Source organism: Littorina saxatilis, linkage group LG13 (genome assembly GCF_037325665.1).
Source record: "Littorina saxatilis isolate snail1 linkage group LG13, US_GU_Lsax_2.0, whole genome shotgun sequence".
In the NCBI taxonomy this organism is placed as follows: Eukaryota; Metazoa; Mollusca; class Gastropoda; order Littorinimorpha; family Littorinidae; genus Littorina; species Littorina saxatilis.
This window is the reverse complement of record NC_090257.1, coordinates 41,573,971-41,595,348: the sequence shown is the minus strand read 5'-3', so window position 1 is coordinate 41,595,348 and position 21,378 is coordinate 41,573,971. Positions and strand designations below refer to the sequence as shown.

The following is a 21,378-nucleotide window of genomic DNA, read 5'->3' as shown; positions in this document are numbered from 1 at the left end:
AACAACAACAACAACAACAACAACAACAATATAACATTTTATTATCCGTCATGTTCTTCTTGTTCAGACTCTCCAGGGCCTGCACGCGTCGCAACATGTCAATCCAGTGTCATCAACAACAACAACAACAACAACAATATTATAAGATGTTTGATGGGTTGTTGACAGACCAGCTTTTTTTCCCCGATTTGTTTAGTTCCTAAAAGGCGGCTTCCAATGTACGTATCCAAGTAGACAGATTCTCTCATCGCACGCGGGGCCTGGACAGACGTGATGGTTTATACGGGAAGGAAGGGAGGTTACCCAACGGCTGAAACTTGCTGTACATTTCCAGGAACAAACATGTTAAGTCACTGATTCTGCTGTCCATGGTCTATGGTGGTAAGATCGCCATCGTCCCCTCCCATTCCGTAATTCGTTTTAATTGCGCATAATTTATGGACTTTTGCCATTTATGTGTAAAACAAAAAATGCGGGGCTGCGGCTTGTATGATAAAACGGCTGGTAGGGCCCAAAATAAGGTCCATGCGGGGCTGCGGCTTGTATAATAAAACGCCTTGAAGGGCCCCCAAAAAGGTACATGTGTCTTAAAGAGTTGACAGCGTTGTAGACAACCCACCTCGAGAGCAAGCTGAAGTGTGGGAAGGGCCAAATCCAAGTCGGCCTGTGCAGCGTCCGCCATTTCCTTGCACTTCTTGCCTTCCTCGCGGATACGTGCGCTCGTCACTGTCACAGCCTGCATCAAACACACTTGTCTCTTGTTTGTCCTTCTTTCGTTTTGTTCGTATTATTCATCTTCCGATTCTATTCCTTCTCTTCCTAATATTACAACAAACGAATGGTAAACTGTCCAATAGGCCTACATATGCATGATATTCTTTGAGAACTCACTAAGTTTGCAATAGACAAACTCTGGCAATAACTCGGGTTTGTATGAGTTGTCAAAGAGTGAATACTCTTACTTTTAGTGAGGCAAACTTTCCCACGTGACATATTAAAGGCGAGTCACTAGCGATGGGTGTGTCTGAAACACGTAGACAAGGAGCACGTGTAAAAGGCTTGCCTCGCTAAAAACAAGAGTATTAACTCTTTCACAACCCATAAAAATCCGATGGAGTTATTTCCAGAATTCGTCTATTAACCTTGTCAAGGTATAGCATTAAGCTCTTCTTTTCACTTCCTGGTTTCTATCACACTGTCTGCACAGTGCACACTCCGTCAAAACCTGCAAAGACGGAGAGGAAGGGAGACGGGCGCAGTAGGCTATAGTGGTAAGGACATACCAGACTAAGGGTAGAGATTTGTCCAATCCCCCATGTTGGCTTATGAATATGCGCTGACCTGCCAGTGCCATATCTCATTTCACACAAGCACAAGATCAAATACGCACAAAAGCAATCCTGCAATCCGTGTCAGAGTTCGGTGTGTTATAGAAGCACGAAATCTCAAGCATGTCATCCTCCCCAAAACAGGGTATGACAACGGTCATCTATGTGCAAGCACACTCGTGAAAACAAGTGATAGCACGTGTAAGTTGCAGCTCGCGAATGCAAAAAGGGAAAGAAAGGACTTGTAGGTACAGAGAGAGTCAAAGCTGTTCACGGAATCTCGAGAAGACTTCACCTTCAGCCTTGTGTTTCTGCTGCACGGGGACAACGAGATACTCTTCACAGACACACACACAGACACGCACACACACACACACACACACACACACACACACACAGACACACACACAGACACACAGACACAGACACACAGACACAGACACACACACACAGACACACACAGACACACACACACAGACACACACACAGAGACACACACAGACAGACACACACACACAGACACACACACACAGACACACACACACACACACAGACACACACAGACACACACAGATACACACACACACAGACACACACACACACACACACAGACACACACACACAGACACACACACACACACAGACACACACACACAGACAGACACAGACACACACACACAGACACACACAGACACAGAGACACACACACACACACACGCACACAGACACACGCACACACATAGACACACACACACATACACACACGCACACACAGATACACACACACAGACACACGCACACAGACACACACACACACATCCACACACACAGACACACACGCACAGACAGACACACACAGACACACACGCACAGACACACACACACACAGACACACACACACAGACACAGACACACACACACAGACACACACAGACACACATACACATACACACACACACAGACACACACACACAGACACACGCACACACACACACACATACATCCACACACACACACACACCACACACACACACACATACACACACACACATCCACACATACACACACACATCCATACACACAGACACACATACACACACACACTGACACACATACACACGTACACACATAGACACACACACACACATACACACACACACGCACACACACACACACACACACACACACACACACACACACACACACAAGCGCGCGCGTGCGCGACAGTGTTCACCTTCTGCTGTTCGTCAGCCTCGTGTTTCTGCTGCACGAGGACGAGGAGGTACTCGTCGCACTGTTTCTGGAACTCCAAGACCTTGACCTTGGCTTCCTCAAGCTCGACGGACATCGACACCACCTTGACCCTGGTGTCGTCGATCTTGCTGAGTCCGTTGGCCAGCTTGTCTCTCTCCTTCCTCAGTTCCTCCCGCTTCTCGTGGAACAGACTGCACACCGATCACCCACCTCTCTCAAATCAAATCAAATCAAATCAAATCACAATTTTTGTTACGAGGGTTGTGGCGTAAGCAATATAAACGAGCTTCTTTTCAACCAGCCCTCGCCCAGAGGGGGACTGCTCTAATCTGATATACATATATATATACACACGTAAAACATTTACAAAAGATAAACATAAAAGTTAAAAAATAAATTTTAAAAAGGCAGAAAAACTATTCACAGGACTATATACACGTTACAGGCTTAACACGAATTCTTACGTTATGATCAAAATTGGGAATTTACAGAACATGTTTAATAAAAACAAGACATTCCTTCGAGGTAGGAAAAACACCCCCGTTGGTCAAAGGGAAATAACTATTCTCACTGCACCCATTCTCACTGCCACCAACTGAGAAGGTTATTTCCCTTTGACCATGAAGATGTTTCTCTATAAGTCCTTGTAGAATCTTAATCCACCAATAACTCCCTAACCGTGTGTTTGACTGGTCCCAATTTTTGTAAGGACCGTCTCAGGAATGTATAGAACCTGTTCACCAAGTTTAGTGACGATCGGTCCGTTCATTCTTGAGATCTATATGCGAACACAAACACACAAACACACAAACAAACACATCGACCGAAACCTATACACACCCCTATACCGGGGGTGTAAAAAGATGTGAATGTGTCATCTTGTCTAGCAGTCAAGCAACTCTCCTTTGTCAAATGCAGTCACCCATGTATAGAGAATACCACATGACTTGCTGTGTCGTACCATATTTACACGAGTTGCTCTTTTAGATATTGGTCTGCGAGCGAAATCGACCTTTTCAATATTTGAACAAGAAAAGCAAATGCGTGCACACGACTCACCTTCGTTACCCCCGCCCTTCCCTGAACCACCTTACCCCGATCAAAAGTGCAACATGACTGTGATAACCAATGAAATGAAAGGAAGAGCTCCCGAGACTTACGTTTTATATCCAGCCACCAGCTCCAGGTAGTTGGTGGGAGTGACGTAGTTCTGACGTTTGAGCTCGTTGAACATGCGCGTGGAGTAGTCGGATACCGACTTGTGCATGATGCCAAATATGTGCGCCAGGGAGTGTTTCACCTTCTCCTGCAGGGAAAGGCATGTCAGTCAGCGCTGTTTTAACCCGTTTGATGTGAAAATGTCGGAAAAGAAACCGTCAACTGACCAGTCGTACCGATGTTGATTGCATTCAGCTCTACCCCCCCCCCCCCCCCTTCCAATATATCAGAGTACAACTGCCTATATAAATGTCGCAGGAAAAGCGGCCCTCTACGTAAAAGCCCACTCGTGCCTATGAGTGTGCGTGGGAGTCGTGGCCCACGAACTCAAAAGAACAAGAACAAGAAGATGAAGAAGAACAAGAAGATGAAACAGAAGACGACATGGCCCTCCTCGGACGACAAGCCACCAAACACATTTTAATGTTACATCTTTATCAACGTCGGCCTTAGGCCTTGGTCAATAAAGATAAAACAGAAGACGACATGTTACCCCTCGGACAGACAAAAAGCTGGTCTGATGACAAGCCACCTCACACGTTTAATGTCACTGATCCTAGTAACAAAACAAAGATGGAAAAGAAAATAGTACAGCCCAGGTACTCCCCTAATTCCACACACACACACACACACACACACACACACACACACACACACACACACACACACACACACACATGTATCAACACAAACATAAATATGTGCCTAGGCTTTTGCATATCTTCTTCCACACAAAAACCTGAGCAGACCTGAGATCGTTTGATGAATCGTTCATACAGGAAAGACTGAGAAGATGAATCGTTCATACAGGTAGGACTGAGAAGATGAATCGTTCATACAGGTAGGACTGAGAAGATGAATCGTTCATACAGGAAGGACTGAGAAGATGAATCGTTCATACAGGTAGGACTGAGAAGATGAATCGTTCATACAGGAAGGACTGAGAAGATGAATCGTTCATACAGGTAGGACTGAGAAGATGAATCGTTCATACAGGTAGGACTGAGAAGATGAATCGTTCATACAGGTAGGACTGAGAAAAAAGAAGAAGACACTGACCTCATCTTCACCGCCGAGGTCCATGTCGGAGAGGTAGCGGTCAGCCACTTCTAGCAAAGCGTCCAGCGGCCACTCGTGGAACCACACTATGGTCGTGCAATTGACGAACGCCGGGTACATGCGGATACGGTTTCTGAAAAACAACATGGACTATGTACATCGTGGAACCACACTATGGTCGTGCAATTGACGAACGCCGGGTACATGCGGATACGTTTTCTGAAAAACAACATGGACTAAGTACATCGCGGAACCACACTATGGTCAATCAGATGACGAACGCTGGGTACAAGCGGATACGGTTTCTGAAAAACAACATGGACTATGTACATCGTGATACGGTTTCTGAAAAACAACATGGACTATGTACATCGTGATACGGTTTCTGAAAAACAACATGGACTATGTACATCGTGATACGGTTTCTGAAAAACAACATGGACTATGTACATCGTGATACGGTTTCTGAAAAACAACATAAACTATGTACATCGTGATACGGTTTCTGAAAAACAACATGGACTATGTACATCGTGACACGGTTTCTGAAAAACAACATAAACTATGTACATCGTGATACGGTTTCTGAAAAACAACATGTACTAGGCCTAAAAAAAGAAATAGGTGTTGTTACGGTAACCCGACCTACCCTATTTTTAGGGGCCGACCCTATAACTTTTTATTACATTTGTCAAAAATAAAAAAATAAAAAACCAGTGCAGAAAACGCAATGAAAGCGAAAGCGCTCGAGTCGCACACTTATTTCCCTGTCAAGTAGGTTTAATTTGTACACATTAGATAACAAAAGTTTAAAAAAAAAAAGTGATTGCCTACCTTCCTACCTTTTTTGGGGGGGGGGCTATGTTACCTTAACCACACCCCTATTTTTTATTTTTTTTTGCCCTATGTACATCGTGATACGGTTTCTGAAAAACAACATAAACTATGTACATCGTGATACGGTTTCTGAAAAAACAACATAAACTATGTACATCGTGTAACCACACTGTGGTCAATCAGTTGACGAACGTTGGGTACATGTGGATACGGTTTCTGAAAACAAAAATACACAGACTATGTACATCGTGATACGGTTTCTGAAAAACAACATAAACTATGTACATCGTGTAACCACACTATGGTCAATCAGTTGACGAACGCTGGGTACATGTGGATACGGTTTGTGAAAAGATACACAGTCTATGTAAGCTTAGACTGGCACGGTTGGCCTAGTGGTAAGGCGTCCGCCCCGTGATCAGGAGGTCGTGGGTTCGAACCCCGGCCAGGTCATACCTAAGACGCCTGGCGTCTGGCATTATGGGGTTAGTGCTAGGACTGGTTGGTCCGGTGTCAGAATAATGTGACTGGGTGAGACATGAAGCCTGTGCTGCGACTTCTGTCTTGTGTGTGGCGCACGTTATATGTCAAAGCAGCACCGCCCTGATATGGTGCTTCGTGGTCGGCTGGGCGTTAAGCAAAAAAAAAGAAGAAGAAGAACAAGTCGCGTAAGGCGAAAATACAACATTTAGTCAAGTAACTGTCGAACTCACAGAATGAAACTGAACGAAATGCAACGCAGCAAGACAGCATCGTCAGTCCACCGCTCACAGCAAAGGCAAAGGCAAAGGCAGTGAAATTGACAAGAAGAGCGGAGTAGTACTTGCGCTGAGAAGGATAGCACGCTTTTCTGTACCTCTCTTTGTTTTAACTTTCTGAGCGTGTTTTTAATCCAAACATATCATATCTATATGTTTTTGGAATCAGAAACCGACAAGGAATAAGATGAAAGTGTTTTTAAATTGATTTCGAAAATTTAATTTTGATAATAATTTTTATATATTTAATTTTCAGAGCTTGTTTTTAATCCAAATATAACATATTTATATGTTTTTGGAATCAGCAAATGATGGAGAATAAGATGAACGTAAATTTGGATCGTTTGATAAAAATAAAAATAAAAATTAAATTTTCTGATTTTTAATGACCAAAGTCATTAACTAATTTTTGAGCCACCAAGCTGAAATGCAATACCGAAGTCCGGGCTTCGTCGAAGACTACTTGACCAAAATTTCAACCAATTTGGTTGAAAAATGAGAGCGTGACAGTGCCGCCTCAACTTTCGCGAAAAGCCGGATATGACGTCATCAAAGACATTTATCAAAAAAATAAAAAAAATATTCGGGGATATCATACCCAGGAACTCTCATGTCAAATTTCATAAAGATCGGTCCAGTAGTTTGGTCTGAATCGCTCTACACGCACGCACACACGCACGCACACACGCACGCACACACACACATACACCACGACCCTCGTTTCGATTCCCCCTCTATGTTAAAACATTTAGTCAAAACTTGACTAAATGTAAAAACAAACAAATGTAAGCTTACATCGTGGAACCACAATGTGGTTGTGCGGTTTACCAACAACAGGTACAGGTGGATACAGTTTCTCAAAGAGAACGTGAAGCAGACAGGTGGTCATTGAAAATGGTCTTGGGGTCATCTTCTTCTTCGTTAATGGGCTGAAACTCCCACGTTCACTCTTGTTTTTGCACGAGTGGGTTTTTACGTGTATGACCGTTTTTACAGTGCCAATCAGGCAGCCGTACGCCGCTTTCTCGGGATATTTGGGTCATCAACATTAACCCGAGATTGAGGCCAAAAAAGAGAATGAGGAGTGAGGAGTAGCAGAGATAATGAGACGAGTAGAAGAGGGGCAGGAGGGCGTGAGTAGTAGAAGAGAGCGAGGGGCAGGAGGGCGTGAGTAGTAGAAGAGAGCGAGGGGCAGGAGGGCGTGACGAGTAGAAGAGAGCGAGGGGCAGGAGGGCGCGAGGAGTAGAAGAGAGCGAGGGGCAGGAGGGCGTGAGTAGTAGAAGAGAGCGAGGGGCAGGAGGGCGTGAGTAGTAGAAGAGAGCGAGGGGCAGGAGGGCGCGAGGAGTAGAAGAGAGCGAGGGGCAGGAGGGCGTGAGTAGTAGAAGAGAGCGAGGGGCAGGAGGGCGTGACGAGTAGAAGAGAGCGAGGGGCAGGAGGGCGCGAGGAGTAGAAGAGAGCGAGGGGCAGGAGGGCGTGAGGAGTAGAAGAGAGCGAGGGGCAGGAGGGCGTGAGTAGTAGAAGGGAGCGAGGGGCAGGAGGGCGTGAGTAGTAGAAGGGAGCGAGGGGCAGGAGGGCGTGAGGAGTAGAAGAGAGCGAGGGGCAGGAGGGCGTGAGTAGTAGAAGAGAGCGAGGGGCAGGAGGGCGTGAGGAGTAGAAGAGAGCGAGGGGCAGGAGGGCGTGAGTAGTAGAAGAGAGCGAGGGGCAGGAGGGTGTGAGTAGTAGAAAAGAGCGAGGGGCAGGAGGGCGTGAGTAGTAGAAGAGAGCGAGGGGCAGGAGGGCGTGAGTAGTAGAAGAGAGCGAGGGGCAGGAGGGCGTGAGTAGTAGAAGAGAGCGAGGGGCAGGAGGGCGTGAGTAGTAGAAGGGAGCGAGGGGCAGGAGGGCGTGAGTAGTAGAAGAGAGCGAGGGGCAGGAGGGCGTGAGTAGTAGAAGAGAGCGAGGGGCAGGAGGGCGTGAGTAGTAGAAGGGAGCGAGGGGCAGGAGGGCGTGAGTAGTAGAAGAGAGCGAGGGGCAGGAGGGCGTGAGTAGTAGAAGAGAGCGAGGGGCAGGAGGGCGTGAGTAGTAGAAGAGAGCGAGGGGCAGGAGGGCGTGAGGAGTAGAAGAGAGCGAGGGGCAGGAGGGCGTGAGTAGTAGAAGAGAGCGAGGGGCAGGAGGGCGTGACGAGTAGAAGAGAGCGAGGGGCAGGAGGGCGCGAGGAGTAGAAGAGAGCGAGGGGCAGGAGGGCGTGAGTAGTAGAAGAGAGCGAGGGGCAGGAGGGCGTGAGTAGTAGAAGAGAGCGAGGGGCAGGAGGGCGTGAGGAGTAGAAGAGAGCGAGGGGCAGGAGGGCGTGACGAGTAGAAGAGAGCGAGGGGCAGGAGGGCGTGACGAGTAGAAGAGAGCGAGGGGCAGGAGGGCGCGAGGAGTAGAAGAGAGCGAGGGGCAGGAGGGCGTGACGAGTAGAAGAGAGCGAGGGGCAGGAGGGCGTGACGAGTAGAAGAGAGCGAGGGGCAGGAGGGCGCGAGGAGTAGAAGAGAGCGAGGGGCAGGAGGGCGTGAGTAGTAGAAGAGAGCGAGGGGCAGGAGGGCGTGAGTAGTAGAAGAGAGCGAGGGGCAGGAGGGCGTGAGTAGTAGAAGAGAGCGAGGGGCAGGAGGGCGTGAGTAGTAGAAGAGAGCGAGGGGCAGGAGGGCGTGAGGAGTAGAAGAGAGCGAGGGGCAGGAGGGCGCGAGGAGTAGAAGAGAGCGAGGGGCAGGAGGGCGTGAGGAGTAGAAGAGAGCGAGGGGCAGGAGGGCGTGAGTAGTAGAAGAGAGCGAGGGGCAGGAGGGCGTGAGTAGTAGAAGAGAGCGAGGGGCAGGAGGGCGTGAGTAGTAGAAGGGAGCGAGGGGCAGGAGGGCGTGAGTAGTAGAAGAGAGCGAGGGGCAGGAGGGCGTGAGTAGTAGAAGAGAGCGAGGGGCAGGAGGGCGTGAGTAGTAGAAGGGAGCGAGGGGCAGGAGGGCGTGAGTAGTAGAAGAGAGCGAGGGGCAGGAGGGCGTGAGGAGTAGAAGAGAGCGAGGGGCAGGAGGGCGTGAGTAGTAGAAGAGAGCGAGGGGCAGGAGGACGTGAGTAGTAGAAGGGAGCGAGGGGCAGGAGGGCGTGAGTAGTAGAAGAGAGCGAGGGGCAGGAGGGCGTGAGTAGTAGAAGAGAGCGAGGGGCAGGAGGGCGTGAGTAGTAGAAGGGAGCGAGGGGCAGGAGGGCGTGAGTAGTAGAAGAGAGCGAGGGGCAGGAGGGCGTGAGGAGTAGAAGAGAGCGAGGGGCAGGAGGGCGTGAGTAGTAGAAGAGAGCGAGGGGCAGGAGGGCGTGAGTAGTAGAAGAGAGCGAGGGGCAGGAGGGCGTGAGTAGTAGAAGGGAGCGAGGGGCAGGAGGGCGTGAGTAGTAGAAGAGAGCGAGGGGCAGGAGGGCGTGAGGAGTAGAAGAGAGCGAGGGGCAGGAGGGCGTGAGTAGTAGAAGAGAGCGAGGGGCAGGAGGGCGTGAGTAGTAGAAGAAAGAGTGACGAATAATAGAGAGTGACGAGTAAAGAAGACAGTGAGGAGTAGCAGACAAAACGGGCAGTACAGGAGAGAGTGATGAGAAGAAGAAAGAGTGACGAGTAAAGGAGACAGCGAGGAGTAGCAGACAAAACGGGCAGTACAGGAGAGAGTGATGAGAAGAAGAAAGAGTGACGAGTAAAGGAGACAGCGAGGAGTAGCAGACAAAACGGGCAGTACAGGAGAGAGTGATGAGAAGAAGAAAGAGTGACAAATACTAGAGAGTGGCGAGTAAAAGAGACAGCGAGGAGTAGACAGAATGGGCAGTACAAGAGAGAGTGATGAGTGGAAGAGAGTGACAAGTAGAGAGTGGTTGTTGTCATTTATTGCACAGCCTATTAATATCCCTCATATATTTGGAGGCCTGTGCAGCCTGAACATGATGAATTGAAAGACAGAAAATACTAATCTGGTTACTGCTGTGTCCTCTTTTTGTTTAACAGAATTGCAAGCCAGTGTGTGACCTGAACTCCTGTAACTGCTAACACCAACCAACCAACCAACCTGAACTCCTGTAACTGCTAACACCAACCAACCAACCAACCTGAACTCCTGTAACTGCTAACACCAACCAACCAACCAACCTGAACTCCTGTAACTGCTGACACCAACCAACCAACCAACCAGAACTCCTGTAACTGCTGACACCAACCAACCTGAACTCCTGTAACTGCTAACACCAACCAACCAACCTGAACTCCTGTAACTGCTGACACCAACCAACCAACCAACCTGAACTCCTCGCCCACAGGACTCATGCAGAGCACGACGTGCAGGTTGGCCCGCACTCGCTCCACGAGGAAGGCGTAGATGGCCTGCGAGTTGTCCTCGATCCCCTCTCTCTTGCAGATGTCAGACAGCGTGCTCTTGATCTGTAACACCACCAGTACAACCCTCAAGCCTCAAGCCTCAAGTCTCAACCCTCAAGCCTCAACCCTCAACCCTCAAGCCCTTCCTTATGATTGTAACCGAGTGCCGGAACGCTACAATCACCTTTGGAGGCGAAGTCCAATCAAACAGGATTGAGATTTTGGAGCTAATTTCTTAGCCCTATAAAAACTGTTATGGGTGCACAGAGACAACCAAGAACACACAAGGAGACAGTGGCACTTAGACCCATCACAAACACAACTCTACAATGCACAGGTGTCTAGCTGTTCGAGCTATAAATAGCCCGATAGACAACTCTACAGAGTCTGCTATGAAGGGTGACGCAGTAGTCTCCCTGTCACACTTACATCAGCTCCAACTTGACTTCGCCAAGACTCGGAAAGTCTTTTTATCAAAAATTCAATGCCAAAGCTTCATGCAGCAAGCTTCGTGAAGTAGACTTTGCAAAGGCAATTTTGCCGAAGTAATATAATAATAATAATAAAGATAGCTTATATAGCGCCGCTTTACAAATTTAACTATGCTCTTAGCTCTGTACATCGAGATATAACAATTTCAATAATATAAATACAAAGATGATATTATCATAATACACATTTACAAATATCACTCACGTGCATACATCCTCGTGCACACCACGCGCATACACACTCCCACTCATTAGCAAGTCAGTGCTTCCATCCCCCTGCCACTGAGATGTTCATATACCCCCGTGGACAAGCTCACACCATGTCCGTCTCCTCTCTAGACTGTACATACACTCAGCAAGAAAAAGAAAGACTAAATGCAAATTTCATACACAACCCTATAGCTCAATCAAAGCTGAAGCAACTATACAACAAAACAAAAAAAAAGTGAGATTTACCAACTTGAAAGGCAAAATTACAATTGAAACAGGAATTCCCTTTTCCCTGAAAGTCTGCACTCCTATTACTCATTAAGTTTTCTTCTCACAGAAACAACAAAAAGTCAGTCGATTGAATCGTCGCGATATAACCTTCGTGGTTGAAAACGACGTTAAACACCAAATAAAGAAAGAAAGTCGATTGAACGTAAATCTAGAATGGGTTGTCCTCTGCCTGGGAACCGAACTGCAGTGAAACCTCTGTTTTAGAGACCTCTAAATATGTGAGAAAGTCAGGTCTGATACAGGAGAGAGTCTTAGCCCTTCCAACCCATGCCACGAGAGGAAAAGGGATAGAGGATGTTTTAAAGCTTTATAAAGAGAGAATCTTGGCGAAACAAGGTCTGTTATCAGAGGGGGTCTTTCCTTGGAGGGGCTTTAAACTGAAGTGTGACTCAAGTTTTTTTGTATATATATATCCTCCTTCCTTTCATCTTCTACGAATCCCCTTATCATCCCAACATTCATTCCAATCAAATATTATATTGCTTTCTGAGAGCACGTTGATAAGCTTTGCTTGTTGTGCTCAATTTATCAAATTCATTGTATGAGGCAATGTTATCTGTTCTTCTTGTTGAATACAATTGTTTAAAGTAAGTGTGGCTGCATGTTCTTACGTCCTCAAACTCGTCGGGCTTGTACAGACTGGGGATCTCTCCACTGCTGAGGATGTTGTTGATGTCCTCGAGAAAGGCCTCCTCCACCACCTGGATGTCGTTGAAGAGGAAGACCGTTGGTCTGTTTTCCACCCCGCACTGGAAGTACAGCTTCTTCAGGTCTGTTGGCACAACATCAACATTTTATTTCTAATTTTCAAGTGTTCATCATGTACATGACTTTGTATTTGTTTAGTGATTTGTGGAATTTTATTTTTGTAAGGCTCTTAGAACTATGTTAGGATTTGCGTCATATAAATACATTTCGCCTCGCCATGGGACGGTTTTCACCCCCAAGGCGGACAGTATACACATTCAGCAGTAGTGAGGTAGTTAAGTGTATATTTCAGGCGTGTTAGATGATGTTTTAAATCCACTCTCTCAAGTGAGTTCCAGGAATCATGATCTCGGGGTCCAATCTCGTCGTCAGGCTGCAGCAGCACCTGAACAGGAAGCGACAGGACCTACTCCTGCCGTTGCGGCTCGCGGAACAGCCGGATCTAGGGTTTCCCCAGTTCCTTGCCAAGCCGCTCAGTGCCAACAGAGGCACCCCACAGTGCAACCTGGGCCTGCACTTGGGTACCAACGACATCGCCTTTGTGGATCAAAAACAGTTGTTGCAGGAATTAAAGGAACTGGTTTGCTTTATCAGCGCCTACTGCCCAGCGGTGACTTCGCTCTGGTCGGACATACATGTGTGGCATGACGGTATGCTCGCAGTCAGCATGGTGCTGAGAACTCTCCGCGAAGGCTGAATGGAAGGGTCAGGTGCCGAATTCGAAACGAGCATGGCAGAATTATCTACCACCCTAACATCAGGGAGGATTGCCTCCCCGCGCGCCCCCCCCCCCCCCCCCTCGATGGCGTCACCTCAACCATGGGGGAAAATGAACTCTTTGAATTAAAAATGGAACAGCAACTTGCCAAAATTGTTTTAAACTAAACGCCCCTAGAATACGGATTGGTGGAACATCTACTGCCTAATATCTGAAGCCTGGGGCTGGTAGTAAAGCACCGTAAACAGCAGCATGGGTGCCGTAAAGTAAGCACATGGTAATGGTATCCAAACCTCAACCATGCTGACTGAGGTGTAAATGAAGGTTTGCAGGGGATCTGAAACCCGTTGTTGCCAGCTAACCTGGGCCGTTTTTGGAGGGGTTGAATTTCACGATAAAGCAGTTACCCCCCTAACCATGCTTATCTTCCGCCAATCTGTGCCCATTTCATGCCAAACTGTTAACTATGTCGTCTTATCAGTCTAGTAAATCTGAACTTGACTGATCACAAGTCTTGTGTTTTTATTGATTATCCCCCTTTGGCATGATGGGGGATATTTGTGTTGCATGGTTTGTATGTCTTGTCATAAATACCCTTATTAGTATTAGTATTATTTCACTCCCTTTCTTGTCCGTGTTCTCACACAATCTCTGCTCGGACGATTAACTCGCGAATTAGATTCATTTTGACGGCTGATGACGAGCGTTGTTGAGGGAATAGGCGAATTCTGGAAATAACTCGGATTTTTATGTGTTGTGAAAGAGTGAATAATGTGTAATTAAATGTGTAATTAAATGTGGCAAGCTTTCTCCACATGCTGCTAGTCTGGTACACCCCTCGCTGGTCACTGGCCTATAATGTCTCACTCACTAGTCAGGTACACCGCTCGCTGGTCACTGGCCTATAATGTCTCACTCACTAGTCAGGTACACCGCTCGCTGGTCACTGGCCTATAATGTCTCACTCACTAGTCAGGTACACCCCTCGCTGGTCACTGGCCTATAATGTCTCACTCACTAGTCAGGTACACCGCTCGCTGGTCACTGGCCTATAATGTCTCACTCACTAGTCAGGTATACCGCTCGCTGGTCACTGGCCTATAATGTCTCACTCACTAGTCAGGTACACCGCTCGCTGGTCACTGGCCTATAATGTCTCACTAACTAGTCAGGTACACCCCTCGCTGGTCACTGGCCTATAATGTCTCACTCACTAGTCAGGTACACCCCTCGCTGGTCACTGGCCTATAATGTCTCACTCACTAGTCTGGTACACCCCTCGCTGGTCACTGGCCTATAATGTCTCACTCACTAGCCAGGTACACCCCTCGCTGGTCACTGGCCTATACTGTCTCACTCACTAGTCTGGTACACCCCTCGCTGGTCACTGGCCTATAATGTCTCACTCACTAGTCAGGTACACCCCTCGCTGGTCACTGGCCTATACTGTCTCACTCACTAGTCTGGTACACCCCTCGCTGGTCACTGGCCTATAATGTCTCACTCACTAGTCAGGTACACCCTCGCTGGTCACTGGCCTATAATGTCTCACTCACTAGTCAGGTACACCCCTCGCTGGTCACTGGCCTATAATGTCTCACTCACTAGTCAGGTACACCCCTCGCTGGTCACTGGCCTATAATGTCTCACTCACTAGTCAGGTACACCCCTCGCTGGTCACTGGCCTATAATGTCTCACTCACTAGTCAGGTACACCCTCGCTGGTCACTGGCCTATAATGTCTCACTCACTAGTCAGGTACACCCCTCGCTGGTCACTGGCCTATAATGTCTCACTCACTAGTCAGGTACACCGCTCGCTGGTCACTGGCCTATAATGTCTCACTCACTAGTCAGGTACACCCCTCGCTGGTCACTGGCCTATAATGTCTCACTCACTAGTCAGGTACACCCTCGCTGGTCACTGGCCTATAATGTCTCACTCACTAGTCAGGTACACCCCTCGCTGGTCACTGGCCTATAATGTCTCACTCACTAGTCAGGTACACCCTCGCTGGTCACTGGCCTATAATGTCTCACTCACTAGTCAGGTACACCCTCGCTGGTCACTGGCCTATAATGTCTCACTCACTAGTCAGGTACACCCCTCGCTGGTCACTGGCCTATAATGTCTCACTCACTAGTCAGGTACACCGCTCGCTGGTCACTGGCCTATAATGTCTCACTCACTAGTCAGGTACACCCCTCGCTGGTCACTGGCCTATAATGTCTCACTCACTAGTCAGGTACACCCCTCGCTGGTCACTGGCCTATAATGTCTCACTCACTAGTCAGGTACACCCCTCGCTGGTCACTGGCCTATAATGTCTCACTCACTAGTCAGGTACACCCTCGCTGGTCACTGGCCTATAATGTCTCACTCACTAGTCAGGTACACCCCTCGCTGGTCACTGGCCTATAATGTCTCACTCACTAGTCAGGTACACCCCTCGCTGGTCACTGGCCTATAATGTCTCACTCACTAGTCAGGTACACCCTCGCTGGTCACTGGCCTATAATGTCTCACTCACTAGTCAGGTACACCCTCGCTGGTCACTGGCCTATAATGTCTCACTCACTAGTCAGGTACACCCTCGCTGGTCACTGGCCTATAATGTCTCACTCACTAGTCAGGTACACCCTCGCTGGTCACTGGCCTATAATGTCTCACTCACTAGTCAGGTACACCGCTCGCTGGTCACTGGCCTATAATGTCTCACTCACTAGTCAGGTACACCCCTCGCTGGTCACTGGCCTATAATGTCTCACTCACTAGTCAGGTACACCGCTCGCTGGTCACTGGCCTATAATGTCTCACTCACTAGTCAGGTACACCCCTCGCTGGTCACTGGCCTATAATGTCTCACTCACTAAAAGCAAGAGTATTCACACTTTCACAACCCATAAAAACCCGACACACTTATTTCCGAACATCGTCTTGACTTGACTTGACTTATTCCTGTAGACTCCCTGTGGAGCATAGGGCCGCAACATCGTCTATCAAAGTGGAAATAGGTTGGCTGATATTTTTGTAAAAGCACATAAAGAATCAAATCAGACAATTTTGGCAAGTAGATGTTCAATATTCAAACTTCTATTCATTATATAATGCCATCTAGGGGCATGCGGATGAAGAAGATCATTCAAGTCTTAGAATCAATTAACAAAAGGGCGGGGATGTAGCTCAGTCGGTAGAGCGCTGGATTTGTATCCAGTTGGCCGCTGTCAGCGTGAGTTCGTCCCCACGTTCGGCGAGAGATTTATTTCTCAGAGTCAACTTTGTGTGCAGACTCTCCTCGGTGTCCGAACACCCCCGTGTGTACACGCAAGCACAAGACCAAGTGCGCACGAAAAAGATCCTGTAATCCATGTCAGAGTTCGGTGGGTTATAGAAACACGAAAATACCCAGCATGCTTCCTCCGAAAACGGCGTATGGCTGCCTAAATGGCGGGGTAAAAAATGGTCATACACGTAAAATTCCACTCGTGCAAAAAACACGAGTGTACGTGGGAGTTTCAGCCCACGAACGCAGAAGAAGAAGAAGAAATTAACAAAAAAGACGACGGTTTGTACATGTATGACCGTTTTTACCCTGCCATTTAGGCAGCCATACGCCGCTCTCGGGGGATGCATGCGTGGTATTTTCGTGTTTCTATTACCCACCGAACTCTAAAATGGATTACAGGATCTTTTCCGTGCGCACTTGGTTTTGTGCTTTCGTGTATACACGAAAGGGGATAAGGCACAAGCAGGTCTGCACATAAGTTGACCTGGGAGATCTGACAAATCTCCACCCTTTACCCTCCAGGCGCGGCTGGGGTTCGAACCCACGACCTTGCGCTTGGGAGCGCGGCGTCTTATTCACTAGGCCATTGCGCCAATGATGACAATGATGATGACGATGATGATGACGATGATGATGACAATGATGATGACGATGATGATGACGATGATGATGACGATAATGATGAACTGACCGTCCCTAAATTCCATCTTCTTGTAGTTCTTGGAAACCTCTATTTGGAAGGTCTTGTATTCACAGATGAAGGATGCCAGACGACCGAGACTCTGGCGACCGCTGCCTCCTATACCCACCAGCAGCATGTTTCCGCGGGGCTGACGGATCACGCGCACAATCTTCGACACTGAAACGAGCACAGGTTATAAGCAATAAATGCAGAAATAAATAGAAGCAACATATAAGTTATACGAGCCATGAGATTGTATCCTTCCCTAGTGTGCTGTACATAGTTGCTATAGATGCAGAAATAAATATAAGCAATATATAAGTTAAACTTGTAGGAGACAGCGGAGACAGCGCTACAAAAGAAGCTATACGGCCCCAGAGAGGACTTGGAGAGGACAGCACGTTTCGCCCTGCAGTCCGGACTGACGATCTAACAGCGAACGACAAGAAGAACAAGAAGAATACAGTGTGAGAGGACAGCACGTTTCGCCCTGCAGTCCGGACTGACGATCTAACAGCGAACAACAAGAAGAACAAGAAGAAGAAACATGTACGAGACGTGGGCCTTGTGTTGAACATAGCTGCAATAGATGCAGTGTTGTTCCCAGGCCTCGGTATTCCGTCAAAGACGCATACTTTTTTGATTTGACGCATTGTTCGGACCCCAGATAGATTTGACACTGAGGGTGTCTTCTGACAAAACATTTTGAATTATATACAATATACAATGAATCCTGGTCCAACTGTCCCATTGTCCTCTGTTTCTGGGAACGACACAGTAGACGTGTTGAGGTCTAATGTCTTGTCTCTCTTAACTCTCACTTGGTAAGCATTGAACCGTGAATGTCAACAATCCATCCTATTGTTTGTATGAAATCTCAAAAAGGAAGCCTGCAGGCCAAAGATGACACAGACGCCAATACAGAATTTCCCAAGAGTTATGGAACTATCCCTGATTTCCTACAAAGCTGAGAAAGGATTTTCACAGAGTTATGGCCGAAAGAAATGGTGGTGGAATATGAATCAATGTGTTCCACATATGAAACAGACCCTCATACAGGATTTTCACAGAGTTATGGGGTGAAAGAAAGGTCGGTGGATGAGTTACCGTGTTCCATGGCGTCCCTGAAGAGAACGAGGTCCATGGGCACGACCCCCGGCGAGTTGTTGTACTCCTTCAGGTAGGTCTTCATGGCGAGCTTCAGCGCTGCCCCGTCCGTGATGTCCTCGTACAGCAGGTCCTTGTTCATGTAGTCACCTGAACAACCCCCACAATCAGCCATCACCTTTATCAGTTCTGTTCATGTAGTCACCTGAACAACCCCCACAATCAGCCATCGTCTTTATCAGTTCTGTTCATGTAGTCACCTGAACAACCCCCACAATCAGCCTTCACCTTTATCAGTTCTGTTCATGTAGTCACCTGAACAACCCCCACAATCAGCCTTCACCTTTATCAGTCCTGTTCATGTAGTCACCTGAACAACCCCCACAATCAGCCATCACCTTTATCAGTTCTGTTCATGTAGTCACCTGAACAACCCCCACAATCAGCCATCACCTTTATCAGTTCTGTTCATGTAGTCACCTGAACAACCCCCACAATCAGCCTTCACCTTTATCAGTTCTGTTCATGTAGTCACCTGAATAACCCCCACACTCAGCCTTCACCTTTATCAGTTCTGTTCATGTAGTCACCTGAACAACCCCCACAATCAGCCATCGTCTTTATCAGTTCTGTTCATGTAGTCACCTGAACAACCCCCACAATCAGCCATCACCTTTATCAGTTCTGTCTATGTAGTCACCTGAACAACCCCCACAATCAGCCATCACCTTTATGACTTCTGTTACCGGCACGGATGGCCTAGTGGTAAGGCGTCCGCCCCGTGATCGGGAGGTCGTGGGTTGGAAATCCGGCCGGGTCATACCTAAGACTTTAAAATTGGCAATCTAGTGGCTGCTCCGCCTGGCGTCTGGCATTATGGGGCTAGTGCTAGGACTGGTTGGTCCGGTGTCAGAATAATGTGACTGGTTGAGACATGAAGCCTGTGCTGCGACTTCTGTCTTGTGTGTGGCGCACGTTATATGTCAAAGCAGCACCGCCCTGATAGGGCCCTTCGTGGTCGGCTGGGCGTTAAGCAAACAAACAAACAACAAGAGGCGAAGCCTTCAAGGCTCACGTAAGAAATCGACAAACAGTAACACAAACTCAATCACTCCGTCACACACACACACACAGTACACACACACACACACACACACACACACACACACACACACACACACGCACGCACGCACACACACACACACACACACACACACACACACACACACACACAGAAAGAGCATAGGTGAAACTGTGCAAGAAAGCGAGACACTAGATCTAGATCTGTCTGTCTGCATGTAGCCTACTTACATGGACACGACTGCCAAATAGTCTCGGCCCGCTCAAAATAACAATCACCGAGACTTTCAGTAATTCCATCGCGTGACGTCTAACCCTCGTACGTCATAATGTGACGTCAATGTAATATGACGTCTTCAAATGTTAAAGTTTCTACCACAGACATACATACATACATACGCACGCACAGACAGACAAGTTAGCATCGCATAGGCTACACTTCGTGAGACAAAAAATCAGTTCTGTTCATGTAGTCACCATAACAACCCCCACAATCAGCCATCGTCTTTATCAGTCTCGTTCATGTAGTCACTTGAACAACCCCCACAATCAGCCATCGTCTTTATCAGTCTCGTTCATGTAGTCACTTGAACAACCCCCACAATCAGCCATCGTCTTTATCAGTCTCGTTCATGTAGTCACTTGAACAACCCCCTCAATCAGCCATCGTCTTTATCAGTCTCGTTCATGTAGTCACTTGAACAACCCCCACAATCAGCCATCGTCTTTATCAGTCTCGTTCATGTAGTCACTTGAACAACCCCCACAATCAGCCATCGTCTTTATCAGTCTCGTTCATGTAGTCACTTGAACAACCCCCTCAATCAGCCATCGTCTTTATCAGTCTCGTTCATGTAGTCACTTGAACAACCCCCACAATCAGCCATCGTCTTTATCAGTTTCGGTTTGATGATTATTTGTATTTGTAAGGCTGCAGGTCTAAGGGCAAAAATATCTTTTTTTTAACACACAATAAAATGTTCGCTTATGTTGTTCTTCTTGTTCAAAACAAGAATGCAACACCCGATATACTCCCTTTAGTCAACAAGTTAGGGGGGTAAGTTTGGGGGGAGGGGATGTCAGTAGGAATGAGCAGTTGAATCCTCTCGCAATGATTATGTTATACACTGACACTCATCACCATTTTAGGGTACTGTTTTTGGGAAGCAAGTGGCCGCAGAGGTGGGAAGTGGAACCCCTATTTGAATACTGAATCCCAAGCTTGACACCCCCCCCCCCCCCCCAACCAACCACCCCCACCCTCCACCATCTTAAGAATCCTTTTTTCTTACGGCCTCACTGCAAGGGTCTTACAAAGGTTGGTCTCATCGTAGTTAGTGCATAGGGAGCTACTGTTATTGTATTTGTTTGTAAGAAGCTTCTAACTGAGCCTATAAATCTGCCAGAATTAGCAGCTTAGTCAGATGACAGATGGTCAAAAAAGTAAAAAGGCAACACGTTGGAGGAGGATGAAATGCTATCAACTGTCTCGTAAACATGTAATGATTATGAACTAGACAATTCAATTTGCAGCTAAAGATGTCCCGCACAAATCCCACCAAAGACAGCAATAGATGAATTCCGGAAATAACTCTGTAGGGTTTGTGTGAGAGGTGAAAGAGTGACTACCCTTGCTTTTAATAAGACACATCCACAGGCCAGTCACTAGCGAGGAATGCGTCGGAAACACGTGGATAAGGAGCACGTGTGGTTTGTTTGTATCACTAAAAGCAAGGGTATTCACTCTCCCACAACACATACACACCAGACGCACAGCCCATACAAACCCGACAGAGTTATTTCCAAACATCGTCCATTGCACACATGCGTCAATTACTCTTAATTAAAACCATGCATTTGAACAGCAATGTACAGAAACACTCAGAGACCCCGAAACATTAAAACTGAGCGTGTCTGTTCATTTACAGTGAATCAAACGCTGGGAATAAACATGCATAACTATGAACATCAGCAACAACAAACAAGTCGCAAGCTGTCGAACTCAC

The 21,378-nt window shown here is 47.5% G+C and overlaps 1 protein-coding gene across 1 annotated transcript in view; it reads right to left on the bottom strand.

Annotated features, from left to right (window-relative positions):
• LOC138945764 (dynein axonemal heavy chain 2-like) overlaps positions 1–21,378 on the bottom strand; it is a 218,479-nt gene that overhangs the window by 53,020 nt on the left and 144,081 nt on the right. The window contains exons 53-60 of the mRNA XM_070317273.1: positions 18,293–18,442; positions 17,195–17,362; positions 12,403–12,563; positions 10,723–10,862; positions 4,860–4,992; positions 3,743–3,888; positions 2,563–2,773; positions 620–736 (exon numbers count right to left, since the gene is read on the bottom strand). Of these exons, the coding sequence (XP_070173374.1) occupies positions 620–736; positions 2,563–2,773; positions 3,743–3,888; positions 4,860–4,992; positions 10,723–10,862; positions 12,403–12,563; positions 17,195–17,362; positions 18,293–18,442 (1,226 nt within the window). The remainder of the gene's footprint in view (positions 1–619; positions 737–2,562; positions 2,774–3,742; positions 3,889–4,859; positions 4,993–10,722; positions 10,863–12,402; positions 12,564–17,194; positions 17,363–18,292; positions 18,443–21,378) is intronic.